Source organism: Fopius arisanus, unplaced genomic scaffold, assembly GCF_000806365.1.
Source record: "Fopius arisanus strain USDA-PBARC FA_bdor unplaced genomic scaffold, ASM80636v1 scaffold00155, whole genome shotgun sequence".
Lineage (NCBI taxonomy): Eukaryota > Metazoa > Arthropoda > Insecta > Hymenoptera > Braconidae > Fopius > Fopius arisanus.
The window spans coordinates 103,271-129,142 of record NW_011887894.1 but is presented as its reverse complement, the minus strand read 5'-3'; the positions used below and the strand labels follow the sequence as shown (position 1 = coordinate 129,142).

Sequence of the window (25,872 nt, the reverse complement as noted above, 5' to 3'; positions counted from 1 at the left end):
AAAAGACCTCTCCATCGGCTCATCACTGGAGAAGTCACGAACCATTGTCTACCCCATCATCCGGTGTTCTCGCTCGTAATTAGCAACTGGCGTTTTTTCATTAATTTGCTCTTCGTCATCAATTAGTACCATTGGCCCAATTCTTCATCACTCGTACTCAAGAGGTAAATCAGAAGACAAATTCAAATTTATTATGAAAACTGTTCACTTTATTATTCACTTTTCCTTTTTTTTCTCGTAGATTTTCTCCTTTGTTCATCAATATTGCAACATAAAATTTGTACAAATAATAAATCGACAATGTATCAACTAATAATAGGCAATAATTAATATATAATTTCATGAGATTAGGTGTCTTCTTCGCTTTATATTATATACAAGTTACAAACGATCATGTGAACTCTCCCATTGTTCAGATACTGAACAAATAGTGGACTTTTTTCAGTTGCCGAGTGGTCAAGTCGGATATTTTATGTTTAGATTATTCTATCTCAAAATCTATTGATTCTAGGAGAAATTATTGTGAGACCTTTTTCGTGGCCCATTTAATGGGCGACAAAAAAGGTCCTTTCCTGTTTTCACCGAAGACTGATAGATTTCGAGATACATTCGTAATGAAAAAATTGTAAGTTCCGCTTATTTCAATTTATACAGAAAAAATCCTTGTTTCAAGGGGAAAATTACTTGGTTCTAGAAACTCGTGGCTCTAGAATTTAACGACCGGAAATTCTTGGAACAAGTGATTATTTCACTTACTCCAAGAATTTAAGGACCAATTTTTTTTCAATTCAAGGATTTTCTCGCACCTTTCATTTTTCGACTGAAAATATTTTTCTCTTCCCATTGAAAATTCAACAAATTAATATACTCAATAAATGGATAATTAACAAAAATGTTAAATTTCCATTACTGATCTTACTTTACCACTCGGCCTCTGATTATTATTTTGGCTTAAAAAAAAACATGAATTCAGATCTTTATAGTAGAGACGTGTCTAATTACACAATTTTTTTGGTTAAAATTTTCCATTTTCAATATTCCACACGTCTAATTAACGCATCTATCCGTCATGGTTTACAACATTTTATTTCGCTCCATTAATCATTCTCCGTTTACTTTAATTTCTCCCTCGTCGTCACTTTTAATTACGTTGTAGATAAATACTAGTATAAGTCCTCGGCGTATAATGTTACTTCTTCCCTCCATTCGTATGTACATAATTCTTTGTATATATACTTTATTATATTCCATATTTATACAAGGTTGGTTGGAGAAAAGGGGGGTGAATGGGGTGGTTGGGTGGGCCAAAGTGGGTGGGTGAAAAAAATGCTATAGGATCCTGCCGACGCTCGTTAAATTTAATCACCCGTTACGTAAGTATTATATATTCTCTTCATCACTTTTTTTTTTTCGTTAAAAAACACTCTCCTCTCCTCTAAAGTTCCATTATGCAAAAATATTTCAATTCTTCTCAACGCTCACTCTTTCTTTATTTCATTGAAACTGTTTTTCTTTATCTCAAGTTCTCCCTCCTCATCATTTCATTCTAGCATTCCAGCATTTTTCACTCTTTAATCCCAGTCATTCCCCTCAAAAACTAATTGGTCGCAGGTGCGCGAGTCTTCAGCTCGCCCTCGATAATAATTCCACCTCGAGAAAAATCCGGAAACGAGGACAAACGGCTCTCCTTTGTCTGAATATTTAAGTTCCACTCCAACTTCCGGCTATTTCCCTAGGTCTTTTTATTTATTTTCTATTTCTTTCTTAGATTTTTCATCGTCTACGAGGCAAACGTCACACTCTGCTCGACACGTGTGTACAATAGCCGGTGTAAAATCATCGTCTCGTATTGTCTCGTGATATTTCACCGGTGCTTTTGTATTTTTATTTTATCATATGGCGGTTAAACGAGCGCAGTCAGGATGCAATATGTTCTGATCGTGTAAACGTGCGATTGTATTTAATTTTTTACTGTGGAATAACTGTTCTCCTGGGGAATTATTCTATTTTGTTTTTATTAAATTCATGTGCGTGAGTGACGCCGCGGACTAAATTAATCTCCATTTTTCCCATCTCCTCGGTCATTCCTTTGAGATTCAATTTTTCACCGCAGCAATGAGATCAAGAGTGCAGATCGATTTGTGATAAAGTCAGGGGATTTCCGATGAAATTCAATCGTTCATCCCCTTTCTCTGCGTGACTATCATTTAAAAGAGGAAAATGTACCAGAAAAAATGGAAAACTGCACTATTAGAATTTTTTTTTACCTCTAGCACCTGAATTTTCAATTTTGAGAGCGTCAATTCAATTTTACCACAAATTGTTTATAATAATTGAATGATCACTGAAATATGCGGAATTGTAAAATTTGCGAATGTCATCTATCTACAAAACTATTGATTTTAGGAAAAAATTGTAGGAGACCTTTTTTGTCGGGAATGTAATCAGCTACAAAAAAGGTCCTCCACGTTTTCACCGGAAATCGATAGTTTTCGAGACAAATCGATTAATCAAGAAAAATTCGAAATTCGGTGGATTTAACTGTACGAAAAAAAATTGATCGTTAAATCTAATTGAATTTCCAGTGGATTGAGAATGCAGGAGAAAGCATTATCAAAATTTTCAGTAGCTGTGATGATGTTTTTGATGAATTTGAAAATGAAAATAATTTTTCAATTTCGAATAATTTTCTAACAGTGCAGGAGAGTCTAAAAAAATCCCATCAGATCCACTAATTCCACATAAACACTTAGGACACAATTGAGTCAATTAAATCGAAAAACATAAATATCTCCCGTAAAATGTGTGGTTATTCTTTACTAAAATGGAGTATCGTCGATTTAAAATATCAACAAGAACACATTGAATTGTTCCTAGTCCCTTAAGTACCTTACGTAAATTATGGCCTATATTTACAACCTACCGCGATCCTTAAAAATTAACAAATAAAAATGCTTTCACCCTCGTGGGAAGATGAGAGTACGAGACTATTTCACGATTAATTATTAAAAATTTATCTCCAACTTTGAAATTTCGCTGGATATTCTCACGACTCACATTATCAGCCATCAATATATTTTTCGATATCTCTTTTATATCACTTTAGCCTAGTCTCCCCACAATGAACAATCACGTCACATCGATAAATATAAACTTTTAATGACACTATAGGGATTTTTTTGGGTACCAATAAACCAAATAAATCACAATCATCCGTCGTCACAGCTTCGCCCACGATATAAAAGTATAAAATACATTGAATTGAGATTTCTCATCATCCTAGCCACCTCCATTGGTACAATTATCAAATGAGAGTTCACGTCCCCAGAAAAACTTCCCCATCCCTATTTTCTCCGAGGCACGACTCACCAGAGAAAAATTTATAAAAAAATTTCATAGATTTAAAAAATAATTTACTAAAACATTTATTAATTGTCGATCAAATAACGTTTTCTTCTCCGAAATATCCGCGAAAAAAGGCCTCGCGATAGGACGCAGGAATTCCATTGAATTATCTAGGAAAAGTATTTTCTAGGATTTTTTTTTCTCGAAGGAGTGGAGGCGTTTGAAAATTAGCGTTTTCACTCTGTCTGAGGATTTATCGCAGACAGCTTGAGAGCTCTCGCAGCTGTCGACTGTCTGCGATAGATCGAATGAATTTTCATCCTCCTCAGCCCCTTGTTGTCTCACGTTAAAATAGTTTTATGTAACGCGCCTGGTGGAGTATTTCCCCCTGCAATGCCACCTTTTAGCGCACCCCAAGAAGAGACAAGAATTTTCGACTAGTCGCATTGTCTGTTTTTTGAGTGGGCCATTGGGGAGGGATGAGCTATGAAAATATCTTAAATACTGGGGTTTCCGAGGTCAAGCTAACAACGAGGAATTTACCATGCGCTCGCATTCTGTTGGAAAATTGCTCTTGAAATTTCAGTAAAACTTCTCCAAATTCCCAACACCTCATCGTCATCTAAACCCATCATCCCGTAAATGCTAATAATTTATGTTGACGTTTCACGATAAGATGGAAATTTTACCGATGCATAAACACCGGAATTGAGATGCTCCCTAATAAATAATAAATTGAATAGCGAACGTCGAACGACTCAACTCGACGTGACTCGACTGAATTTTCAAGAGATATCTCCCGACCTAAAGGAGATATCGAAATTTTCGCAATAACCATTTTTGTAGATCTCACTTTCGCCTGCAAAAAAGATTCCGACGAAAATTTTGATATCATCCCTCAATTCCGAGATGTTCATTAAAAATCCAAAAAAAGTGAAAATGGGGTGAATTATTGTTTCTACTTCGGCACTGAATTCCCCGCAGTGCATTAAAAAGTTGATGGGGTAGTTTCGAGGATAAAATATAATATCATTGGACAATTGTACCCGGAGGTTCCAGACACACGAGTCTCGCTCAAAGACTCCCAGTTCTGTCAATGTTTACTTTAAAAATACATTAAGTATCTCGACTCAGCGACAAGCAATCCCCTCCCCCGTCGATCATTACCACGATAATAATCTATTCTCACCCCCAGTTCATTCCAACCCCATTCCCTCTTATCCCCATTGTTTCAATTTTCTCATTAAATATGGCCTCGTGGCGTCAGATTGGACTCCATCCAGAAAGTCTCAGTGTCATCTATTAAAACCAGTGTTCACGTCCTGTAATTTCTTATTACAACTGTACAATAACCCCTTAGTCTGTACAACGGCTTTGTATCCTCAATTAATTAAAATAGTCGCCCCTATCATTAATTTGCACATTTGTTTTACAAAACAAAGTAATTAAAAAGAAAAAAGACTAAAAACCAACAAAATCAACCAGCACAAAAAAAAACCATCAAATAATACCTTCAACGATTAGCTGTTGTTCTCGAAGAAGACGTCACTGTTGGAAAATAAAAAATCACCCACGTCCATTTACCCCAATGGACACCTGACACGTCCTCACAATTGCTCAGAAAGTATAATAACCCTCAACGTCTGTATGTTATCATTATGCATCATTTTATTAGATGCTTTGAAGGAGACTCTGGCTTCCTCAAGGCTCTCAATGGCAGTGTGCTCACAGCCCTCGGCTTCAGCGCGTTCACCCTCAGGCTTGTCCTTACCATCACCACATTTTTTCGATCCATGTGCCTCAATGACATCAGGTACAGATGATACAGTCATAGGTGATTGTCTGTCCTTGAGTCTTGGACTGAGCCTAGCTAGACAATCAGGTGTCTGTTTAACATCGTCATCGTGAGATTTATCGATTGTCGTACCTCCACGTCCAATGATCAGAGGTGAATTGCTCCTGGTGTAGGTAGAACCAGTTAAATCCACGTAACCCTGGCGATTGCGTTGTGAATCTATGGGCAAAAGTTTGGCAGTATCGGTGAGTTTAGGACTGATCTGACGGCGGGTGTAAGGACTAGACACTGGTGGTGTCGACGTGTCATGACAATTTTTATCAATTGGTGAACGTGGAGCTCTGGGGCTCAGTGTCACTCTGCTCTGGTCCCTGTGATCATTTTCAGCCCCTGTCAAGTGTCTCTCGATGATACTCGCTGGGATATCAGGTATCGGCTGAGCCTGGGGCTGATCAGGCACTTCGGGAACAGCCTCGAGTAGACCCAGACGATCAATTCGTCGTGGCAGTGTGCCAGGGTGACTGTGACTCTCAGCGCCAGTGAGGTGTCGAGATCTGTGACCTGGCTCTGTTATCTCGAGTAGGCCAGATTTATCGACACGACGCACTGCTACATCGAAATCGGGCTGCTGTTTTAATTTGTGCTGTGCACGTCTCGTTGGTAGGGTACTGTAATAAAAAGGATGACCAGTTGTTACTGGCAATGCTCCATAGTTGGGGCTGATGGCTTGTGGCACTGGTGCTGGTGATTCTGTTTGATTTTCAATAACAATTTCCATGTGGTGATGGTCATAGGGGGCCCGCTGCTAGATCCAAGTGGCTCGCGAGCCATTATCCTGATCTCAGACAATTATCTCCCTTATGATTCTTGGTCGTCGGCTGTTGGGTGTTGAGTAACCAGACTCCAAACTCTCGTCGTAAGAGAGACTCACTTGCGGCGGTTTTGGCTCACCGTCGTATGTCTCCTGATATGGCAGTCCTGACACGTCGTACTGAGAGTCTGAAATTAAACCATCAAACGTTAATATATCTCAGGAATTTTTCCTACTCTTTTTTTTTTCTTGTCAGCATTCTGGGGATTCACAAACACTGATAATTGCTTTATCAATTCACCTGATACCAATGATAAAGCTTCACTTGCAATCCCCTTATTGATCCCTTTGAAATACTCACCAACATGCTTCTGCGATTTGACAACAGTGGCAAAGGGCTCAGTGCAGAATTGCTGCCGGCTGAGGTTGTGACTCTCTCGGTAATCCTCTCTTTGTGGTAAATAGTGCTGGTGGGCTGGATAATCGGACTCTGTCGGGGCATATCCACCAAGATCGTACTGGGGATTTACCCCATTGGCTGCTGCTGATTTCATCTGCCAGATTGAATCCTGGGAGTTGACGGATCCACCGTTATTAGAGTTTGAATAGCTGTTGTCCAGGTAACCCATGTTGACACCTGGTAAATAGAGGTGGTTCAGAGGTGGTTCAAGGGTGATATCCATTTGTGGGAGTGGTATTGTATTCCAAAAAAAATTCAAACATTTCCGAAATTACGACGTGACAAGTTTAAAGCGAAACGATATCGATCCTTAAATTATCAAGATTAAATTGTGATAATACAATGTAAAGCGAAATTTTTGCATAAAATAATGACGGATGACCTAATTTTTTGTTTTACTCATATCTACCAAAAAATTATACGAATTGTATTTTTAATTGCCATAATGAGACTTAAATAGCATTTGCATCGAGCGTGTTTGGTCATTCCATTTTTTTTTCTTCGATTTCGTATTCAAGATCAATTAAATCGAGCCGTGATAGACCGGCATGTAATGATTTATCTCCTACTTGATTGACTCTCCCAATAACAATTAACATGTTAACCGAGAATATGATTGTGACCGCAGGTGATCGAAGCCACAACGAGAGTGCAAAGTTGTTAGTAATGAATTTCCCAATTTACCATTCTCACCATTGATGTTGTGAGTGGGCTGATGATAACCATATCCAGTCTGTGCGTACGGTGGTGTTTTCGAGTCCTCCATAGCTAGTGCATGATCCAAACTGTGCTCGAGGGCTTTATTCTCCGCAAAATAAGGTGGTGGTGCTTGATTCTGTTGTCCATTACCAGTTACCAAACTCGGACGTACCCTGTACCAACGATAATCCATTGTTATTCATTCAAAACTCGAATCCACCCCCTCAGGTATAACATCAACAAGTAAAACCAGAATACATAACCGAATTTTACCCGAACAACAAAAATAACTACTCGCAACCCCACAACACCTGCTCTCTCATTACACGTAAAACTGAGACACAGAGATGACATAAATTGTGAATTGAAGCGTATGGTTTTCCCCGTTTGTTTCTTCCTCCGTAACGAGTGTCTCGTGTCTGAACTAACGAGATTGCCAGAGGATTGTACAAATGAACTCTAAATAGACGAAGGAGAAGACGAAACAAAAAAAGATCCACGAAAGAAAAAAAAAACTGAGACAAAGTATTTCAACGTGGTAATACATCCTTTTTCTACTCTTTAACTTATTTTCCAGCTATCGAGAAAACTTCTCGGTTGATACAAATTCTCGTAAAACTGACGGTTGTTCTCAAAGAAGTCGTAAATCGGTGTGTGAGCCAACGTAAAATTGGATGGCAATGGATTTTATCCACCAGTGCTACCCTTACCCATCGATTCTTATTTCGTTGGAAGTGTTATCCACGCCATAAAGAAGAAAATTGAGTAAAAATAATAAATAAGACGGAAAAGGTGATGTCAGAGTACAATCGTTGAGAAGGTGGCTTGTTGGAGTATATGACGCCATCCAGGGTACATAACTTATTTATAGAAGGTAACATGTACGGCTTCGTTGTCACGCATGATCGAGCATGCATTATCGATATTAACACCTCAGATGTGCCAGTAATGCAACAGCATTTCTCCTCCAAAACTCCTCACGAAAAAAGAGAGGTAAAAAAAAAAGGACAAACTAAAATCCAAGCCGTCAGGATAAAACGAACCGTTAGTTTTTACTGCGCGAATATATACCCCTATCCCTCTCTAATGTACAACTTCTTGCCACGTCTTCCCTCCATCGAGTACGAGACTTCCATTTCACGGTTTACGGTCGGGGCCTGTGGGATGGCTCGGTCGAGCCTGAGAAAATAGGGTAGGGAGATGAAGGCAGTGTGTTGAGGAAAATAAAAAGAGAAATGTGGAGAAAAGGGGAGCAAAAAAGGAATGGGATAACAGGGTGGGAGGGTGAATGAGAGGAAGGGGAGAAAAAAGAAGTGCATCCGGGGTACTTTGAATATAAAAAAGGGGTAGGAGCTTTGCTGGGAGTTCTCTCGAAGAAGTAAGTAGAGTGGATCAGGGTGACTTACGCGTTAGTGTCCATCTCGTAGTCCTTGGCTTTTGCTGCGTGCTTTCGCCGACACCGGCAGAACAGCAGGAGAAGAGCCGTGAAGAGAAGAAAAACAGCTCCACTCACTACTAGGGCAATGAGGGTTGGTGTGGCTAGGGCACCTGCTTGATTTATAACCGAGGGTCCCACTTCAGCCTCAGTCCAGTCCCCGCACTTCTCCCTGTCCGACTTTAGACAAAGCTTGACCTTGAGTCGTGGCTCACCATTGGATGTGTCAGGATCATCGAGAATGCCCTCCCTCTGGGTGGGTGCACTGCCCATAACTTCGAGAGGCCAAACATCGACAATTCTCCATGGTGAATTAGGAACACTGTCTGCCCTCTCGATGAGAGCTACCACAGACAGACAAGTTGGCCCAACATTGATAACGAGTGATCCACTCTCCGGATGATAGCTGACACGATGGGGTGATGGAATTTTGGCAACAGTCGTTGTGAATGTCTTCTCCTCGGAGTAATCAGAATGATTTTTGGTGTTGTAAGCCTTGACCTTGAACGTGTACTTCTGGTGTTGCTCGAGTCCGGTGATGTTGCAGGGATTCGATCGACGACAGTCGAGCTCTTGCCACTGTCCAGCTGGTCCCCGAGGTGGTGCACAATCGAGAGGTACAGATCGATCCTCACTCTCAACCAGGACCCTCCGATAAGACACGAAGTACTTGGTAATGGCCAAACCACCGTCAAACCCAACTTCCCACTGCAAAGCCACATAAGTCGGTCCAATTTCCACAGCACTGAGATCCGTTGGCCTCTCTGGCGCTCCCTTTGGCTGGAGTGTGATGACCGAAGTGACCGGTCCCTGTATGTTAGTCGCCCGACAGCTGTACTCCCCATAATCCTTAGTGTCAATATTCGATATCCTCAAGAACGACGTGTATATATCGTCCTTCTCAACGGTTGTCGTCCAAAGCTCGTAATGCCCATCACTGGAAGCTCCCTGAAGAGGTGCAGCATTTGACCCAAAGCTCCACTGGAATTCCGGCTTCGGCCACGCTTGAACTTTACAACTTATCTCAGCTGTATCCCCAAGATTGTAAGCGACTTTGCTGTGTTTATGCAAAACAATCGGTGCATGGGCTATTTTGAGCATCATTTCGGATTCGACCTTCTTAACTTCGTTAGCAAAGACACACGTATATTTGCCTCTATCGCTGGCAATGATGGCATCAGTTCTTGGTCGTGAGTGGCCGAGGAAACTTAGTGTTGAGTTAACAGTGATGACATTGCCGTGGCCCTTCGACATCAGGGTAACAACTTTGTACAAACTTTCATCGGCAGTGAGTTCCTCCTCGTCCTTCAGCCAACGAACCACGGGTTGTGGTTTACCGTGAGCCATGCAGGACACGGCAAATCCCGAATCACCAACAGTACGTGTAAAATGTGGCTGGAGTTTGGTTACTATTTTTGGAGCTTGATGAACAGTTAGTCTCACGTAAGCCGCTTCACCAGTGCCGATTTCATTCATTGCCGAACATCTGTATGTACCATCGCTGGCTAGTGTAACTGAATCAATGAGAAGCTGCGGTCCATCTGTCTCGATGGGCTGAGCTACAGCTCCATCCTCACCCTCCTTGAACCACTTGTACTGGGGCTCAGGATAGCCAGCTGGACTTGCCATACACGTCAGTATAACCGAAGAATGCTCAACAGCAACTGGTGAATCCGGTGTAACCTTCGCTGGTCCGGGTTTATGGCGTATGTGAATATTGACTCTAGCTGTTGCCGAATGATTCACACGTTCACCACCACTTGGATGAATCATATTGACCGCTTGGCACGTGTAGTTACCAGCGTTCTCAGCATTGACTCTGGTGAACCTGAGAATCGGCCCGGACTGTCTGAACTCTGGTTTACCATCCCTGAACCACTCGACAGACGTCGGTTGGGGATTAGCTGATACATTGCAGTGAACTGTGACGGTGTCCTCGACCTCAGCAACGCGAATAGTATCACCCTCGATGGCAACTGACGGTGGGTAAAGGACGTCGAGGTACAGAGATGCCTCACCAGCTCGTCCCAGCATATTATCAGCCTGACAGGTGTAGTGTCCAGCGTCCTGAACTGTCACTCTGGGTATCGTGTGGTCAAATGACGTTGCAAAGAAACTACCGTCTCGCATCCAGCGTACCATGCTGACTTTGGGTTTGGAATCGACGTTGCAACGGAGAATGGCTTTACCATTTGCCTCTACCTTCAGAGGATTCTCCGGACCAACAGTCACACGGGGAAAGTAATTAACATCAAGTCTCACAGTGGCATTCAGTGACTCTCCCACGGGCATTGCCCGATTCCTAACGACACACCTGAATATGGCACCGTCATCATCCTTGGTGGGTACGATCTCCAATTCACGTCCGGTGTGGAGTTCCTTGTGGCTGTTGCCACGGTACCACTTCACCTCAGGCTCTGGACTTCCACCGTACGTGTTGCACTGGAGTTTCAATGGTTTGCCCTCGGTAGCTGGTGTCGATGTTGGTGATATTGATGGTGGTCCTGGCTGCCTGAGAACAGTCAGTGTCACATTTTTGTGGTAGAAATTGACACCACTCCCTGTTGCTTTGATACGACACTCGTATTTTCCGTTGTTTCTGTCGTACGACACGTTGCGAATCTCGAGATCATAGCGACCTGCCGGGAGATCCATGTCGACACTGTAATTCGGTGACAGGGCTTTGCCGTCAATTACTGCGTTATCGTGGACATTGTTTGTGTGTGTCAACCAGAATGATGTGGCATTCTGTTTGACTGGAGGGAAGCGACACTGGAGAAGAACCGTCGAGCCCTCGTGCGTGTCAACCTGAGTCTCTTCGGCGGCCTGCACCTGGGACAATGCTGCAACAGAGAAGATTATCATGAATTTAACACTCTCGAAGAAGAGTTATAACATTTGAACCAAAATTGTATCAAAATTTGGGATAAGTGATGGTTCTTCAAAGAGCAGTGGATTTTTACTGCTCCAATTGGAATGATTCACATCAATCATTATGGTAGTGCACTTTTCTTTTAGGGATGACGATAAAAGTATACGATGCTATAGAAATTAAATACGTATCATGGACAATCGGTGCTTTGTCCAAACGACACTCGGATAAAATCAGACTAATAACACTTGGAATGAGAATTATATGATTCATTATGAAGTTATAGCCGTTGTATATTTAACTGTCACTTCTCTCTCATTATTGCTCATTGTTATGAAAATCGTGCGCAGTAATTTTGGTATAAACGACGACCCAAATTGACTGTTTATGGGGTGAGTTTGGGGAGGAAAGGGTGAATTTACGGGGGGCGCCTTCGGATCACGCGCGGGAGTACTTTGGCAGTTTATCGCAGGTCCTGAGAGTTACTGGAGTAAATGCAAATGATTAACAATTCGAGCGGTAATCTCTGACCAATCCTTTCAACCCTTCATCGTAATTCCCCTCGCAATCCCAGCAAGAAATTGAATTAATCGAGGCAATCGTATCAAGGACGGAGGGGATAGTTGGGTGGACGCTACCGGCAGGGGGCGGAGTGGGTGGTTGGAATAGTTCGACATGATCCGCATTGCGTTTACTTCCGGTAAATTCGAAACAATGGGAAAGTGATGTCGACATTTTATTAAGCACATCTGGGATTTTCGTGCGGCTTCTCCATTTTCTTAATAACGAGAATAAACGACGGGTCAAGAAGGACAAATGGTGCCATCAAGGAGAGACATGTTTCTTCTTAAAAGGAAAAAACTCAACCACGTTTTCAGCTCTTTACGACGGCACTCCTGCGTTATTACGGGTTTCTACCGTGTACCGCAAATTTAGTGCACGTTAACGCAGAAGTTTAACCTCCCTCAATAATAGAGGTGAACAGAACAATAAACCTGATTCCCCTGGGGCTTCAAAGGCCCTCCAATTCTGTTGAGAATTTCTCGTTCGTGGATTCTTGGTAATGTAGAACATGGAATCTTCCTCTTGAGGTTGTCGCGGGAATAGCTTTCGAGCGTTGAACATGTATTTGTTGTGTACCGTTGCAGATTCTCGTGGAATTTTTTTCAGTATTGCATTCTTTTTCCACTAATTAATTCATTATTATTCAAGGGAGAGATCAATAGGAAACACTAGGGAAATTCAGCGCTTATTTACCTGGAAATTATGTGAAATCTAATTAACATTTCGGGAAATAATGATTCATGAAATCAAATGATTCAGTGAAAGGAAAAAATGTGAAATTTTTTACAAACGCTTGGTAAAAGTATGCATTGGTTGAAATGAAATTTTCTCTCGGTGCAGTGGATTTTTCATCGACCCAATTGTATTCCCCACGAGTGCCACCACGTATGGAAGGTCTCCCCGGGGCAGTTCTAGTGTCGCCAGTGATACGTGTTATCCTGTCAGCTGCAAGACGATGTGCTTCGTCAAGATCCAGCAACCCGAAACTCCCGACGCCGCGATTATCGCCCGTTCCTCAGATTCAGAATGACGCAACTCGAGAGAAAAAGATAAATAAATAAATGTGAAGAGAAAAGAAAAAAATGCATCAGCAAGTTTGGTTTACGGTAGCTCGGTTGACGCAGCGCTCGTTCACGTTTAATGAAAAATCTTGTATATACCGTATGACCCCTCGAGTGCGTGATACGAGGATCTTTTACGAGATTGGTTGGGAGAGTTTAAAAGATTGGTGAGTGCTGCAGTGACCAGGAAGGCGCGTGCTGGACAAATGTGGGTCGCCATTGGGTCGGATAACGGTCGAACCTACGATGTTGAGAGGTAAAACAAGTTGATTCGTCGAGGAGGAGGTGAGTGGGAGTAATCCAGGAGTTTCATACTATTGTGTATTTCATTCCACTTGAATTCTTATACCACTTGTGAAATTATTTGCACACTCAGCGTTATTTTTTTTATTGTCGCGCGGAGGAGTGAAAATCGAAAAACGATGGAATCACTCGAGTGATGCAACGGACCAGCCAATCAGGCTTGTCATCATTTTGTACCTGGGATTGGGTCATTGATATTCACACGATTATTATTGAATTATTGAATTTTATTCATTTTTATTGTGGATTAAAATTTTTTAATAAATCGCGAACGATTTTTTTCTCAATATATGATATACTGTTCTGGATAATTGCTGGGAATTTCCGAAGAGAAAGTTCTTTTTTGAGGATTCGTGTTTCCGTCGGTTTCGGAGGATTTCAGTCCCTTCCCCAGGGGTTAGACGAAATTTCAATCGAATATTTTGAAAATGGATCCACACCAGGATGAACCGTTCTCGCCGAAGGCATCTGATGCTAGGCGTCATGTTTCTTTCTTCCCCGAATGGTCTGAAACTTCTGAGATGGCTGTCTGACCGTTGAATAGCTGTAGGCAATCCATGTAAAGGCACGAAAAGAATCGACTGCCGAGGCCTCAGGGAGATTCATCTCTTTTTCCATGACATCCTTCTACAGCACGAAACAGCTCTTCAAGAAGAAATCCCGTAAGTAACTCAACGGAAACTTTATATCTTAGTAATCCCGCAGAAATGAACAGAACTATAAAAATGAGAAACTCTTGGGCATAAAAAGATAATAAAGTCAGGATAAAAATCATGATGGAAAAATAAGTTGCAGTGCGTTAAGAGAAAGAGAGTCGATATCGATTGAAATTCGTCGATGGGATAAATAGTATCAATTGTCATTTGTTGAAATGGCGAAAAACCATCAAGATTCGATTTGAGGATTTTTTTTTTCAGGTGGACTCATCCCATTTCAATGTAATTGGACTCGTTCGCTCGGTGGAATATTCTCCATTGAGTTACCGGACCCTTTTTCGTTTTTTTTTTGTCGTTTTATTTCTATGAAAGCATTTTCACACTGAGCCGATGAACTTTTGAATAAATAGTGGCGATTTTTCAACAGTTCGTGGGTTCATCCTGAAAGAATTGAGGATTGAGGGGTTACAACTTTTGAAATTGTGTAGCTGTTTTTAAAACGGTTTTACGGTTTTCCGGATTTCACTGCTCGACGAGCGTTTTTCTTTCGATTTTCGTTTTATTTAGACAGTCGTATTTACACGGATTTTGCGCACGATGAATTTTTTGAGGAGTTTTTAAACAGGTCCTCCTGTTTTCTGCAGTTCAATCCAGATAATCGTTTGACTGGGGACAGTAATTAATAGAGGGTAAGTACAAAGGGAACTGGTAAAAAATAGTTGGAATTGAAGTTGAGGATCAAATTTTACATTTTTCATTTATACGTTTTACTTCAGTGCCTTCAGTGCTCTCTGAATTTGCACAATTCAAAAAATTGAGATTCAATTTTCAATTTGAAAAAGAATTATCATTATTATTTTTATTGCAAATTTTTAATTCAATTTTTTAAAGTGTTTGAAATAAAATTACAAAAAACACAACGCATTCGCACAATTCACAAAATTGACATTCAATTTTCAATTTAAAAAAGAATTATCATTATTATTTTTATTGCAGCTTTTTAATTTAATTTTTAAAAGTGTTTGAAATAAAATTCCAAAAAACACAATGAATTTGCACAATTAACAAAATTGACATTCAATTTTCAATTTAAAAAAGAATTATCATTATTATTTTTATTGCAAATTTTTAATTTAATTTTTAAAAGTGTTTGAAATAAAATTCCAAAAAACACAACGAATTTGCACAATTAACAAAATTGACATTCAATTTTCAATTTGAAAAATAATTATCATTATTATTTTTATGGCAGCTTTTTAATTCAATTTTTCAAAGTGTCTGAAATAAAATTCCAAAGAACACAAAAAAAAAGAGATGAGTGAAATCTCGGCTGGGGATAATATCGAAGATAAAGCTATCAAAACCAGGGAAAAATAGTAAGCCAGGCTAATGAAAGCGAAAAGACCAGTGAATTCCGTGTCTATAAGTCGTCCACGTCAGTGAAACCAAGGGTTGCAGGGGGTCTTAGGATGAGTATGCCATTTGCGTACTAGGTGTTCTATCCACATTGGTATTTATGACCTCGTCCCAAGTAAAGGAAGGGGTGCAGCACCGACGGGCTTTATACACCGTGGAATTGTGTTGGTGCTGAGAGGGAAAATGAGAGAAAATGAGAGAGAAAGAGATGGGAATTACGCCTTCGGTCGTTGAATCGTCGGTGGCGTGCCAAGCACCAGGTCGAGCACACTCTAACTTCGGAGTACAGCTACCCTGAGAGAAAACCTATCCCCAGTGCTGTGTCTCCAGAGGCCCTCCTTTATCAAACCCTCTCCTCACAAGGGATTCCATATTTTCCATTTATCGATGACTACCAACAAATATTTCATATGAATTTATCAAATATATCACTTCATATTTTCATTTTTTTAATTATTTAAAAAAATTATTTGAAAATTATCAATTCACATTTTCGTTGAGAAGAAAAATTAATTAGTCGGTCTCGATTTTCAGGATAGAAATCCTATCGAATGTCGATAAAAAAGTCGTTTTTTTTTTAAAGAGAAAAATATAATGGAAAATCGATGAATCGAGAGTTGAATGCATCAAGGAAAAAACATGAATCTCTTCGATTAATCGACAATCTCCACTCCTTTCACCGCGTTCCCCACCCCCTGGGTGTTCTGTTTTATTGTCTTATCGACTTTTAAAACGGTAATGGACCTGAATAGGTTTATATCGATTAAACTGGGGCGATATATTTTTTGTTTCTTGATGTTTCGCTTTTTTTTAGGGCTCGAGTGGTTCACCTACGAAGGAGGGAGTATTATCGATGGTCTGCATTAGGAAGAGCCATTTCTTGCAGGTTTCCTCGTGTTACCCGTGTCTCCGAGGGTTTATGGGGTCTGTACGTGACCGGCTGCTGTACGACAGATTTAGGTCTGGTAAATGAATTTATTACGAGGACAGGTGATGGTCTTGAGAGCTTATTTGATGGCTTCCCGCGGTTCAAAGTCCCTTGTTCTTTGGAAAATTAATTTTCCTTTTCATTTACGCACGGTTTTTATTCTTCAAACGAAAAAGGGATAACGAATTAAAGAATAATTCAATTATTAATATTAATACCAATAACAATGATGATTTTATTGTTTTGATGTTACTGTTGTTTAATTATTTATTATAATTATAATCATTTTGATTAAATTAATATTCTCTGGATTTGATCTTAATTTCAGACGTTTGATAGTTTCAATTGGGAATTTTTAAAAAGTCCTAAACTGGGACTTGTCGGGGCCTTATCCCTAAAAAAAATATAAAAACCAATTTTAGAATTTTGAAAAATCCGATTTATGATTTTCAACGGAATTTAGATGTTGGAGGAGACTCAGAGAAGTCTCAATGCGAGGTCATAAGTCTCAAAGTAAAGTTTGATTTTTGGGGTGGTCTTTCCAGCAGAGGTTTGGGTGAAACGTGCCGGGTATTCCCAACGGTGCGAGAGATTTCGGGGTTGTCTCCTTGAATTACTAGTTTGGATTTTTTTTTTTAACTTCCGGCAGGATGTATTGAGAAAAATGTCGAGTGTGCGAGAAGTTCCGGTGGTGCGAGGTGAAATGACTCCCGGTGGGACCTTTTAACCGCCCTAAGAGCCTCTACCATCCCCGGTGGACAAGACAGACATACCAAGTGCTGAAGACATATCTTTACCTCGATGTGAGAATGTATGAGCTCGTGTGAGGGAGGTTCAACATCTTTATGGGGGTCGTAAAGATGTTGTCACGACGGCGATTCAATTACTGCTCTTTACATTGTACTTAACCGCTGAATAAGTATTCAAACGCTTCGATAAAAATAAAAATCGTCGCCAGATGTTTTTTTTTTCTGTTTATCAATTTCCTTGATGAGGTAATTCATAGCTATTATTCACACGAGATGTCACGTGAAATTAACACTTCCTGAAACGCTTTGGTAAAAGGAGAATTAAATTATTTATTAAAAGAAAATGTCCAAGAAAATATAAATCAATCATTTCCATTTCCATTTCCATTTCCATTTCCATTGCAATTTCCAGAGCTCATAACACCTTCTAAAAAATTAATTGCGATGACCTTTTTAATGAGAAGTAGCTTAATTATTGTTAAATTCATCATCAAAGGAGTTACGAACTAGAAATCATGCGATTTCTTTCATTTCCCGTTGCGATTCGCCAGGGATAATAATTGGAATAAAAATATCAGGTTTCAGGTGCGTGACTTTAAATCCCTGAAGTAACACCTGCAGAAGAGCTCAAATGAGGTAAAAGCCTTCCCTCATCAGCTTGAAAAAAACCTGGGACAGTTGATTGCAACAATTTCACTATTACGTACTCGGTGAATGCAGTGAGGAAAAACGTATTACGCAATGCACGAGTGTACGAAGGTGACTGCATAAATATATAAACCCAAGTGTCGAGAATATGGAATTTCTCTCCCTCTCATTTTCTCCAATCTCTTTGTCACACGTTCCACCTGGATTGCTCCTAGGATTCGCCTCTATTTATTCCCGTCTAAATTCAAAGTTCACACCGGCAAATTTACTCAGTCAATTTCAAAGTCCACTTAATAAATAGTGAAACAAACGCAATGAGTCCAGAAATAAAAATAAAAATGGCAAATCGAGTTCACCCGTTCGGTCTATCGCGACCGAAAATACGATTCATTAACCAATCAATTGTTGTTTCAATCAGTGAGCATCAAAGTGATATAATTGACGCATTGGTGTGCGATGGAAGTGTCATTTATTCCTTAATTAATTGATTTGAATTAAAAAAAAAATTTTAATTGAAGAACTCCCACTGGAATTCCCCCCAAAAAAAGAAATTCGGAAAAATGAAAAATGTAATTCACCCCCCATTAAAAAATTCTCTCCCAAACAGATTAATAATTCTCCAATAAATTGAAACGAATTATTGAATGAGAATAAATTATTAAATGATTTATTGATCAGAGAGATTTAATTTTCGGTGTAACATGTCAGAATCATTAAAAATAAAATTCAGAGTTAATGCAATAATAAATAATTAGAGTTGACAGGATTATTGGAGGATGTTGAAGCGATCTGAGAGAAAATTAACGAATCAGTGAATGTCAAGGGAATTTTTGGTACTGAAGTGATGACTCGTTGTAAAAATGGAGTCGTTGGATGCTTAGGAAGGCCACAGGCCTGTACAACAGATAACTGGGACATCGGTTGTACTGGATATGTAATAAACCGGGGACTGATAATATTCTCCACTGGCTGGTGAGCGGAATGCAGAGAGAGGTTTCACTGTCGCAACACCACTGCGGCATACCTGAACGTTTTATGGATGTGCAACGGTATAAACTCACTCCCAGTGGGATTTTCCAAAAGTGACGGTAACAGGGAGGGCACAAAATACTGTCGTTTATGCAGTAGCTGGTTTCCACTTTGGAGCAATGAGCACAAGCTCAAGTGGGAGTTATGATACGGTTAAAGGCCCCATGCCTCCACTTGTTATTTGGTAATTCGTTCATGGTTACGATGACAAAGGTATACTCTGTGGGAATGTAAAAGTCAATTGAAGGGAGTATTACTTTGGCTTTTGATGATTGTTCAACGGTGGGGATCACTTAGAGAATCAATGGGTACATGGGACCTCGTTCTCAGAATCATGACTGTGATTAGTCGTTGACTCGTTGAATTTGTCGGTTGGTGAAAGTTTGGATTTTGTAAATGTGAATGAGTGAATGGGAGGAATGAATTATTTTTATAGTTCTTTTTTAGAAACCGAGAAATCGTTCCTCATTTTTAAATCATGGGTCTTTTTTTTTGTGTTGATTATAAATGGGGAATTGCGAAAACAGAAACATTTTATTAGAGAATTTATGCGTTTATTTTTCGTTATTTATTTTTTTATGTTTTTTTTAGGGGGCACAATGTGGGCTCTGGGTAACATATTTTCAATTAATTTTTTTGGGTGAATAATAAAAAAAATGGTAACCGTGGGAAAATTATCAACTGATGCGTTTTAAAACGTGAAATTGAATTCGGAATTTATGATTTCACGAGGTGCATAATATTTTTTTAATTTTATCATGAAAAGTATTTATTTGAAATAAAAATATAAAAATTCCTAGGTTTACAGCGAGGGGTTGGATTTAAATAGAGGAGAATCCACTGACACTATTCCCATCCCTAAAACTCTTCCCAAAAAATCCTGAATCGTGGGAAAACGCCAGAATCATGCGTTTAAAACGCGAAATCCGCCTAGACACATGTTCCCACCCACCACCCCCTACTGAATAAACCAGAAAATAAATAACAATAATATCCAATAATAACTAGAAAATGGCAAAAACTTATATATCGGTATAAATAAACGGAAAACCGCAGAGAAATGGCGAAAGTTAAAAAAATTGATTGGCAAAAAAAAATGGAATCGTGGGAAAGTGATGGTGCGTTTGAAAATACGAAATCTGATTTGACACTCGTTCGCCGGTGGCGGTGAGCATGATCAAACATGAAGTGAAAAATTAATGGTGGGCAGTATTTTTAAAATATTGAAATAACATAGGAACAAAGCGAGCGTGAGGTTATGACAGACAGCGGAGACTGGACAACGCATTAAATGCCGCTGGGTCCAGTGGGTTGTGGTGGTATATGTCGGCCTCGGTTTGCAGGGCTTTGTACCAAGCCACTGGCCTGACATAATTTCGAAGGCACGTCTAATAATGGGCCCTTTGTGGACACTATACGTACTCAGTTCAGGTACAGGCTAATGGTTTCTGTCTCGTGTGTAAAGACTCCTACCTTTCGAGCACGTTACTTCTGTCAAATGATAGTACCCCATGTGAGGACTAAATTAATTGCCACGGTTCAGGGAATTGAATACAATTACATCCAAGACTTCAAAAGTTTTCCCCCAGATTCAATTATCTTTTCCGCTTGGACTCATCTGATTCAACGTCAAATATCTTCTGGCATGAGTAACGACCAATCTCATCACCGAGCAGCAGAAAAACCAGGAAACGAAGGCCTTTCATTCCCTTTTTTTTATCGAAAAAGAATCTAACGAATGAGCAGTGGAGAATATTTTATGACATCTCAAAAGACGTGACACATTCCTCTCGTGGAAGCCATATTAAAATAGTTAATTATCTACGCGATTACGATTCATCTCCGGAAATTTAAAGAAAAATTTCTCTCGGAGGTGTGACAAATTTCATAGGCTAAAGTTTGGTTGGGAGTTGAGCAAATGTAATTAGTTAATACTAGAATAATTGAATAGCCCAGTGTTAGAAATTAGTGGAGCCATTGAAAAGCCACTGTGTTAACACTCTTGAGTGGTAATTCGTACGAAACCACTCGATAACGCCTGCCTGCCGAGAGTTTTCGGTTGCAGCTATTCCGGATTTCTATCGTTACACGTCCACCCCTGAAGCACAGTTTGTCGAATACTCCATTCTCCATTTCCACCAACGGTCTCAGATTGTTTGAACACATACGTGAGTAACACTAGTTACACGTACCCAGACAATAACTATTTTACAACAAGCGTGTGTATTACCGTGTCTAAAATATATCTCTCACATCAACCACATCGTCACATATCCTCCAGTTACTTTCACGACCTTGATTTATACCCCAATCCCACTCCCTCATCGATTTTCACTCTGTACTTAACACACCATTTTACCCAATTGTTCTCTGACGGTGTGTAATCAGAGAGAATCGAATAAATGGTATGCAGCGCGGCTGTTACTGTCGAGAGTTTGCAAACTATCACTTACGGGTTGTTACGGTATTTATGTGATTACAATGGGGGTGGGGCTATTTATTGGGGGTGAGTATCAATATTTTTTGAATTTTTTAAATATCGCGGGAAGAGCGGGGGCTAAAAATGGGGTTGATGGACTTTTTTTTGCGATGAGTGAATTTTATTGAGGGAAATCATTGGAGAGAAATGCTCGAGAAAAATTACCTGTTTTTTTTGTAATTTTATGGAACTGTTAGGTAATTTTTATTAAATATTTCTCTCTGGGAATTAGGTTTTGGGGAATCTCTCGCAATTTACGAAAGATGGAAAACTCGGTAAGACCTCTATTGTTAGAAGAGGATTAAGAAGTACTAAACAGGATTTGACGAAAATTTACCTGTTGGTGAAATTGGTTCATTTGGGGATCAAGTCAGTGTTTTGGGTTCCGAGATAAAATGTAAAGTGTAGAAGTCAATTTCATGGAGAAATAAAAATTGTCTCGGTCATGGAATTATAGCTAAAATATTTTTATATCTGGAATTCTCTGGATTGCATTTTCCGTACGGAAATATACGAAAGATTTCTCTCTTCATCAAGAGTTAGAAATCTTATACCTGAATTCAGTTACTGGGACAGTTGTTTTATTGTGGTTCAGACGCTAGATGGCGCTGGGATGTCCTCGAGTTACAATAAAAATGAAATTAAAGATGAATGGATAGATATTCCAAAGAATTCTCATCAATTCCGAGAAATTTAATGAATGGAATGTCTCATTGAATCAAGCTTAATATTAATCATGAATCAGTCATTATTCCAGAATTTTTTTTCATATTAAAATGAACTCCGATTTTACACAAATTATTCTTGCATTTTTTTAAAATATTTGAATAATTCAAATTTTTATAATAAACTCATAAAATCGATTTCACGTTCGATTATTTATATAAATACCGAAAATTTAGAGCAGTTGATTTTTTTATTATTCAGACTAATTCGATACTGAATGTGCATATTTCAATAAAAAAATGTGTCTTGTAAAAAAATTTAAATTTCCCGGGATTTAAAAAAATCGATTGTCGACTATTATTTCAGTTTTTTTTGATTTTTTTCCTTTTTTTTTTCCCACCAACGGCACCAATGGAATCGAAGTCAAAGTATATTTCTCGAAGAAGAAAATCGACACCCACTGAATTATAGATTCATCTATTGTCATTAGAAAATCGAAATAGGTGTCGTCGTCGGAGTTTGCACCACGGCAGACGCTCAATTCGCTGTCAGGTTAATTGCGCAATTATGCGAGAACGGGAATATATTTGCACAGTGCGGTGTGACTGATAACGTTTACTCTGGAGCCACAACTAGGTTGCTAGGATCAGATGGTGAATTTTGACATTTCCAATATCTCACATGACGAGAGAAGCCGATTAATTGGGGATCGAGGCATTAAACAACATGCCATCCTTATACATAGTATTAACAACTCAAAACGGATACATCAGGGCACGAAAAACTGCATCCTGAAATTTTCCATATCCTGAATTAAATCTCCAACAGAACGAGACAATCGACCTGTTTATGCTCCATCGAATCCAGTAATTCTTGGATTATTTCAAGTTAACGTTCCCCTGTGCCATAAATATTTCAGGTGTTTGAACGATAAATCGATGCTTTCACATGGAAAAATTAATTTCATTTTTCCCTCCAACGCTCAATTTTTATAAATTATCAGGTTAATAAACTCACCACACAGCAAGCAAACCGCCAAACTAATCCACAGGTATTTCATGATCCTGTCCATCCATACGGTATCCATTTCAAACTCCGAAGAACTCTCCTCATCCACGTGAATAAACTAAAAATCCACTCGTTGTAAATATCCGTCGGTCAAATAAAACTCGTATCCACGGGGGAATCCAACACCCCAAAAACTCCACAAAACAACAAAAATATTCACAGGTCAACCATATCAAGCCACGACAATTCACCACTCACGTTAAAAAAAAAATGTAACCAAATAAGCGATTCACTCTGAATATCTCTTCAAAGAGCATCGATCAATCGCTGTAAAATCGATAATAATCCCACAATAATCCACCGTAAGAAATCCACACTTGAAATTAAAAAATCCTCCACTAATCCTCAACGATCACAAATCATTCTCACAACTCCATTTTCACTTCACAATCACAAAATCATTGAGAAACTTTAAAATGTCCACGGGCTGTTCGCTATCAGTAAAATTTCTCGTGAAAATTACTGGTATTTTTTTTATCCTGAAGGCTATTATTGCCAGTGGCTTGACTTGCAGAATATTGACTTTGGCGGGAAATTAAAAAAATTATTTGAGTATTGGGTGCAGTGCGACGCACAAATTTGAACGGTTGTGCTTGCGCGCCTTTCAACGGTCGCACGGCAACTGAGCGTCCGACGCGTACCGTGGGTTTACCCCCCCTTCAGCGACCCCCTCTCCGACCCACTCCGTGCCCCACTCTGTGCGCCAGTACCCTATTCTTTTTCCCCTCTCTCCGGCCCTAATTTTTTTTTTCTTGTGATGCAGTTGGAGGGGAATGCGTGCCATGAAAAGAAGAAACGACTGGGGGAAGTCGTTTTCTCGACAGAAGGTAGAGGGGGGAGAGACTGCGCGTTTGCCGTTGAAAATTGCTCGATGGAATAAAGAGGGACGGGTAGGACTGGGGGCAGTTGGGGAGAGGGGCATTAGTGTCCCTACCCACCTCCTGGCGGCAGGTGGTTCCTTTATTGGGTCCCAACCGCTTTTCTTTTTTCGCGTATTCTGAACTTTTTTTTTTCCCTCCGTTTTTGAATTAATTCCAAAAATATTAGAATATTGGAGAGATGGCTGATTTTGGGAAATTATTTTAATTGAGGGTTGGTGGTATTTATAGAGGTATATTTTTGGGGGTGGAAAGTCGGGGGGTGATTTTTTGGGGGTCGAAGAAGTATTGATTATTGATGTTGGTATTATGTGGAAAAATTTAATTTTCCGGATATGCATGGCGGAAAATATGAGAGATATATTGAAGTGAAATTTTTTTATCAAATTATGAATTTCAGGTTTTTGGTGGAAGTCGTGGGAATTTATGCCTTTGTTGGGAATATTGAATATTCATGCTGAAAATATCGGAAATTTTTATAATTATCATAGAATAATTTAATTGAAGAGGCAGGTATTTCCCTGCTTTTCAAATAAAAGTAAATAAACAAATCGATAAGAATATGAATTTTCAAATTATATCTTAAATAGTATTTTGGTTGTGAGAACACTGTGCATGTTATTTTAAATTATTACATTGTGTACAATTTAGGAAAAAGGAATTGCTATCGTCCCGAGGCATCATCTTCATCAAAATATTTACACCCCTATTTGCCCAGAAGTATCCGCAACGAATGCCGTTTTATTTATTCCGCGCTTGACTCGTCCTGACATCAAAGCACCTTCTACTCGTTAATGTCCCTCCAATTCCCTCTCATTTACATACATCTGATGTTTAGGAACGATTTGCTGTACAACTCCATGATGCTTTGAAGATCGTCATACCCCTTGGATTGAGGGAGAATTCACTCTCGTCTGGAGTCAAACGTTGGAATTTTCGAGTCAAGTGAAGGGAATTTGGTAGGGGAGAGGTTGAGGTTTCTTGGACGAGATGGGCTGCCAGGAAGGCACATCGACAGGGGCAGGTGCAAACGAGGGAAATTGGAGAAGAGAGACAGAGCCAATGGAGAAATTAAAGCCACCAAGAGATTCAAACCGGTGGTACAGGCTTCGGTATCCAGGACTCCTGGAAAATTTGCGGTTCTGCGGTCTACACTCCACGAGGTTAAGTCACATTTTTATTTTTTATTTATTCCCCCCCTGAAATACGGGAATTAAAATAACATTTTACATGAGATCCCTGAGGATAGGATTTCCACATTAAAAAATTACATTTTCGGTTACTCCTGAGTGAAAATTATTTTATTTCAATTATTTTAAAAAATTCATTTCATTTGATTGGATTTTTCCGCTTGATTCCAATTTGAAATTTTGGAATTTTCATTTTTCGCGGACTATTTGATGAATGACTACAAAAATTTCTGGACATCAATATTATCCGAAGTTCATAAATTTTTTATGTGATGACTGGATTAATTGACCAGTTGAATTGACCAGTTGAATTGACCAGTTGAATCCCCTCGGACTCAGGGACTCTCTGGCTCATAAAAAATCACTGTTTGGAGAGAAAAAGTGGGGGTAAGAAACAAAGAGTATTTCTCACGTAAAAAGGGTGAAGGGGGAAGAGTTATACAGAGAAAAGCATGGCAGAATAACTCAGAAAGTCGTGTGCGAGCACCTGCCGTCCCTCGTGAATAGTCCGAGAGCTTTGGATCGGGCATGTAAATAATGCATTACCATATACCGTACAGGGCTTTTAAAATAAGTATACGAACATGGATGTGTCATTTCGAAATTATTTTCTTTCATTAGGAGAGTATCTTATTTGAATCCTCAAACATTTCGAGACATCGAAACGACAAAAGAAATTTTAACGAATACCAGGGGAGGAATACAAAAATATTCATTGAGTTTTGAAATTCAATTTCCTTTGAATAATGAGAAATTCCTCGTGGATGAACTGTTGAAGAGAAAATAGAAACGGTTTTTTCAGGTTGATTATTCCAATTTT

General features: G+C 39.5%; 1 protein-coding gene across 2 annotated transcripts; it reads right to left on the bottom strand.

Moving 5' to 3' along the window:
* Positions 1-5,893: 5,893 nt before the first annotated feature.
* ed (echinoid) lies at positions 5,894-23,593 on the bottom strand. 2 transcript variants are annotated; one of them, XM_011314334.1, is made up of 5 exons: positions 22,934-23,593; positions 8,517-11,388; positions 7,096-7,283; positions 6,313-6,588; positions 5,894-6,139 (listed from the first exon to the last, which is right to left on the bottom strand). In XM_011314334.1, exons 1-5 carry the CDS (start codon positions 23,001-23,003, stop codon positions 5,982-5,984), a joined length of 3,564 nt encoding a protein of 1,187 aa, XP_011312636.1. In that variant the 5' UTR covers positions 23,004-23,593; the 3' UTR covers positions 5,894-5,981. The 2 variants fall into 2 exon arrangements, with proteins under 2 accessions (XP_011312636.1, XP_011312637.1); XM_011314335.1 differs by having other exon boundaries at positions 7,105-7,283.
* Positions 23,594-25,872: the final 2,279 nt, after the last annotated feature.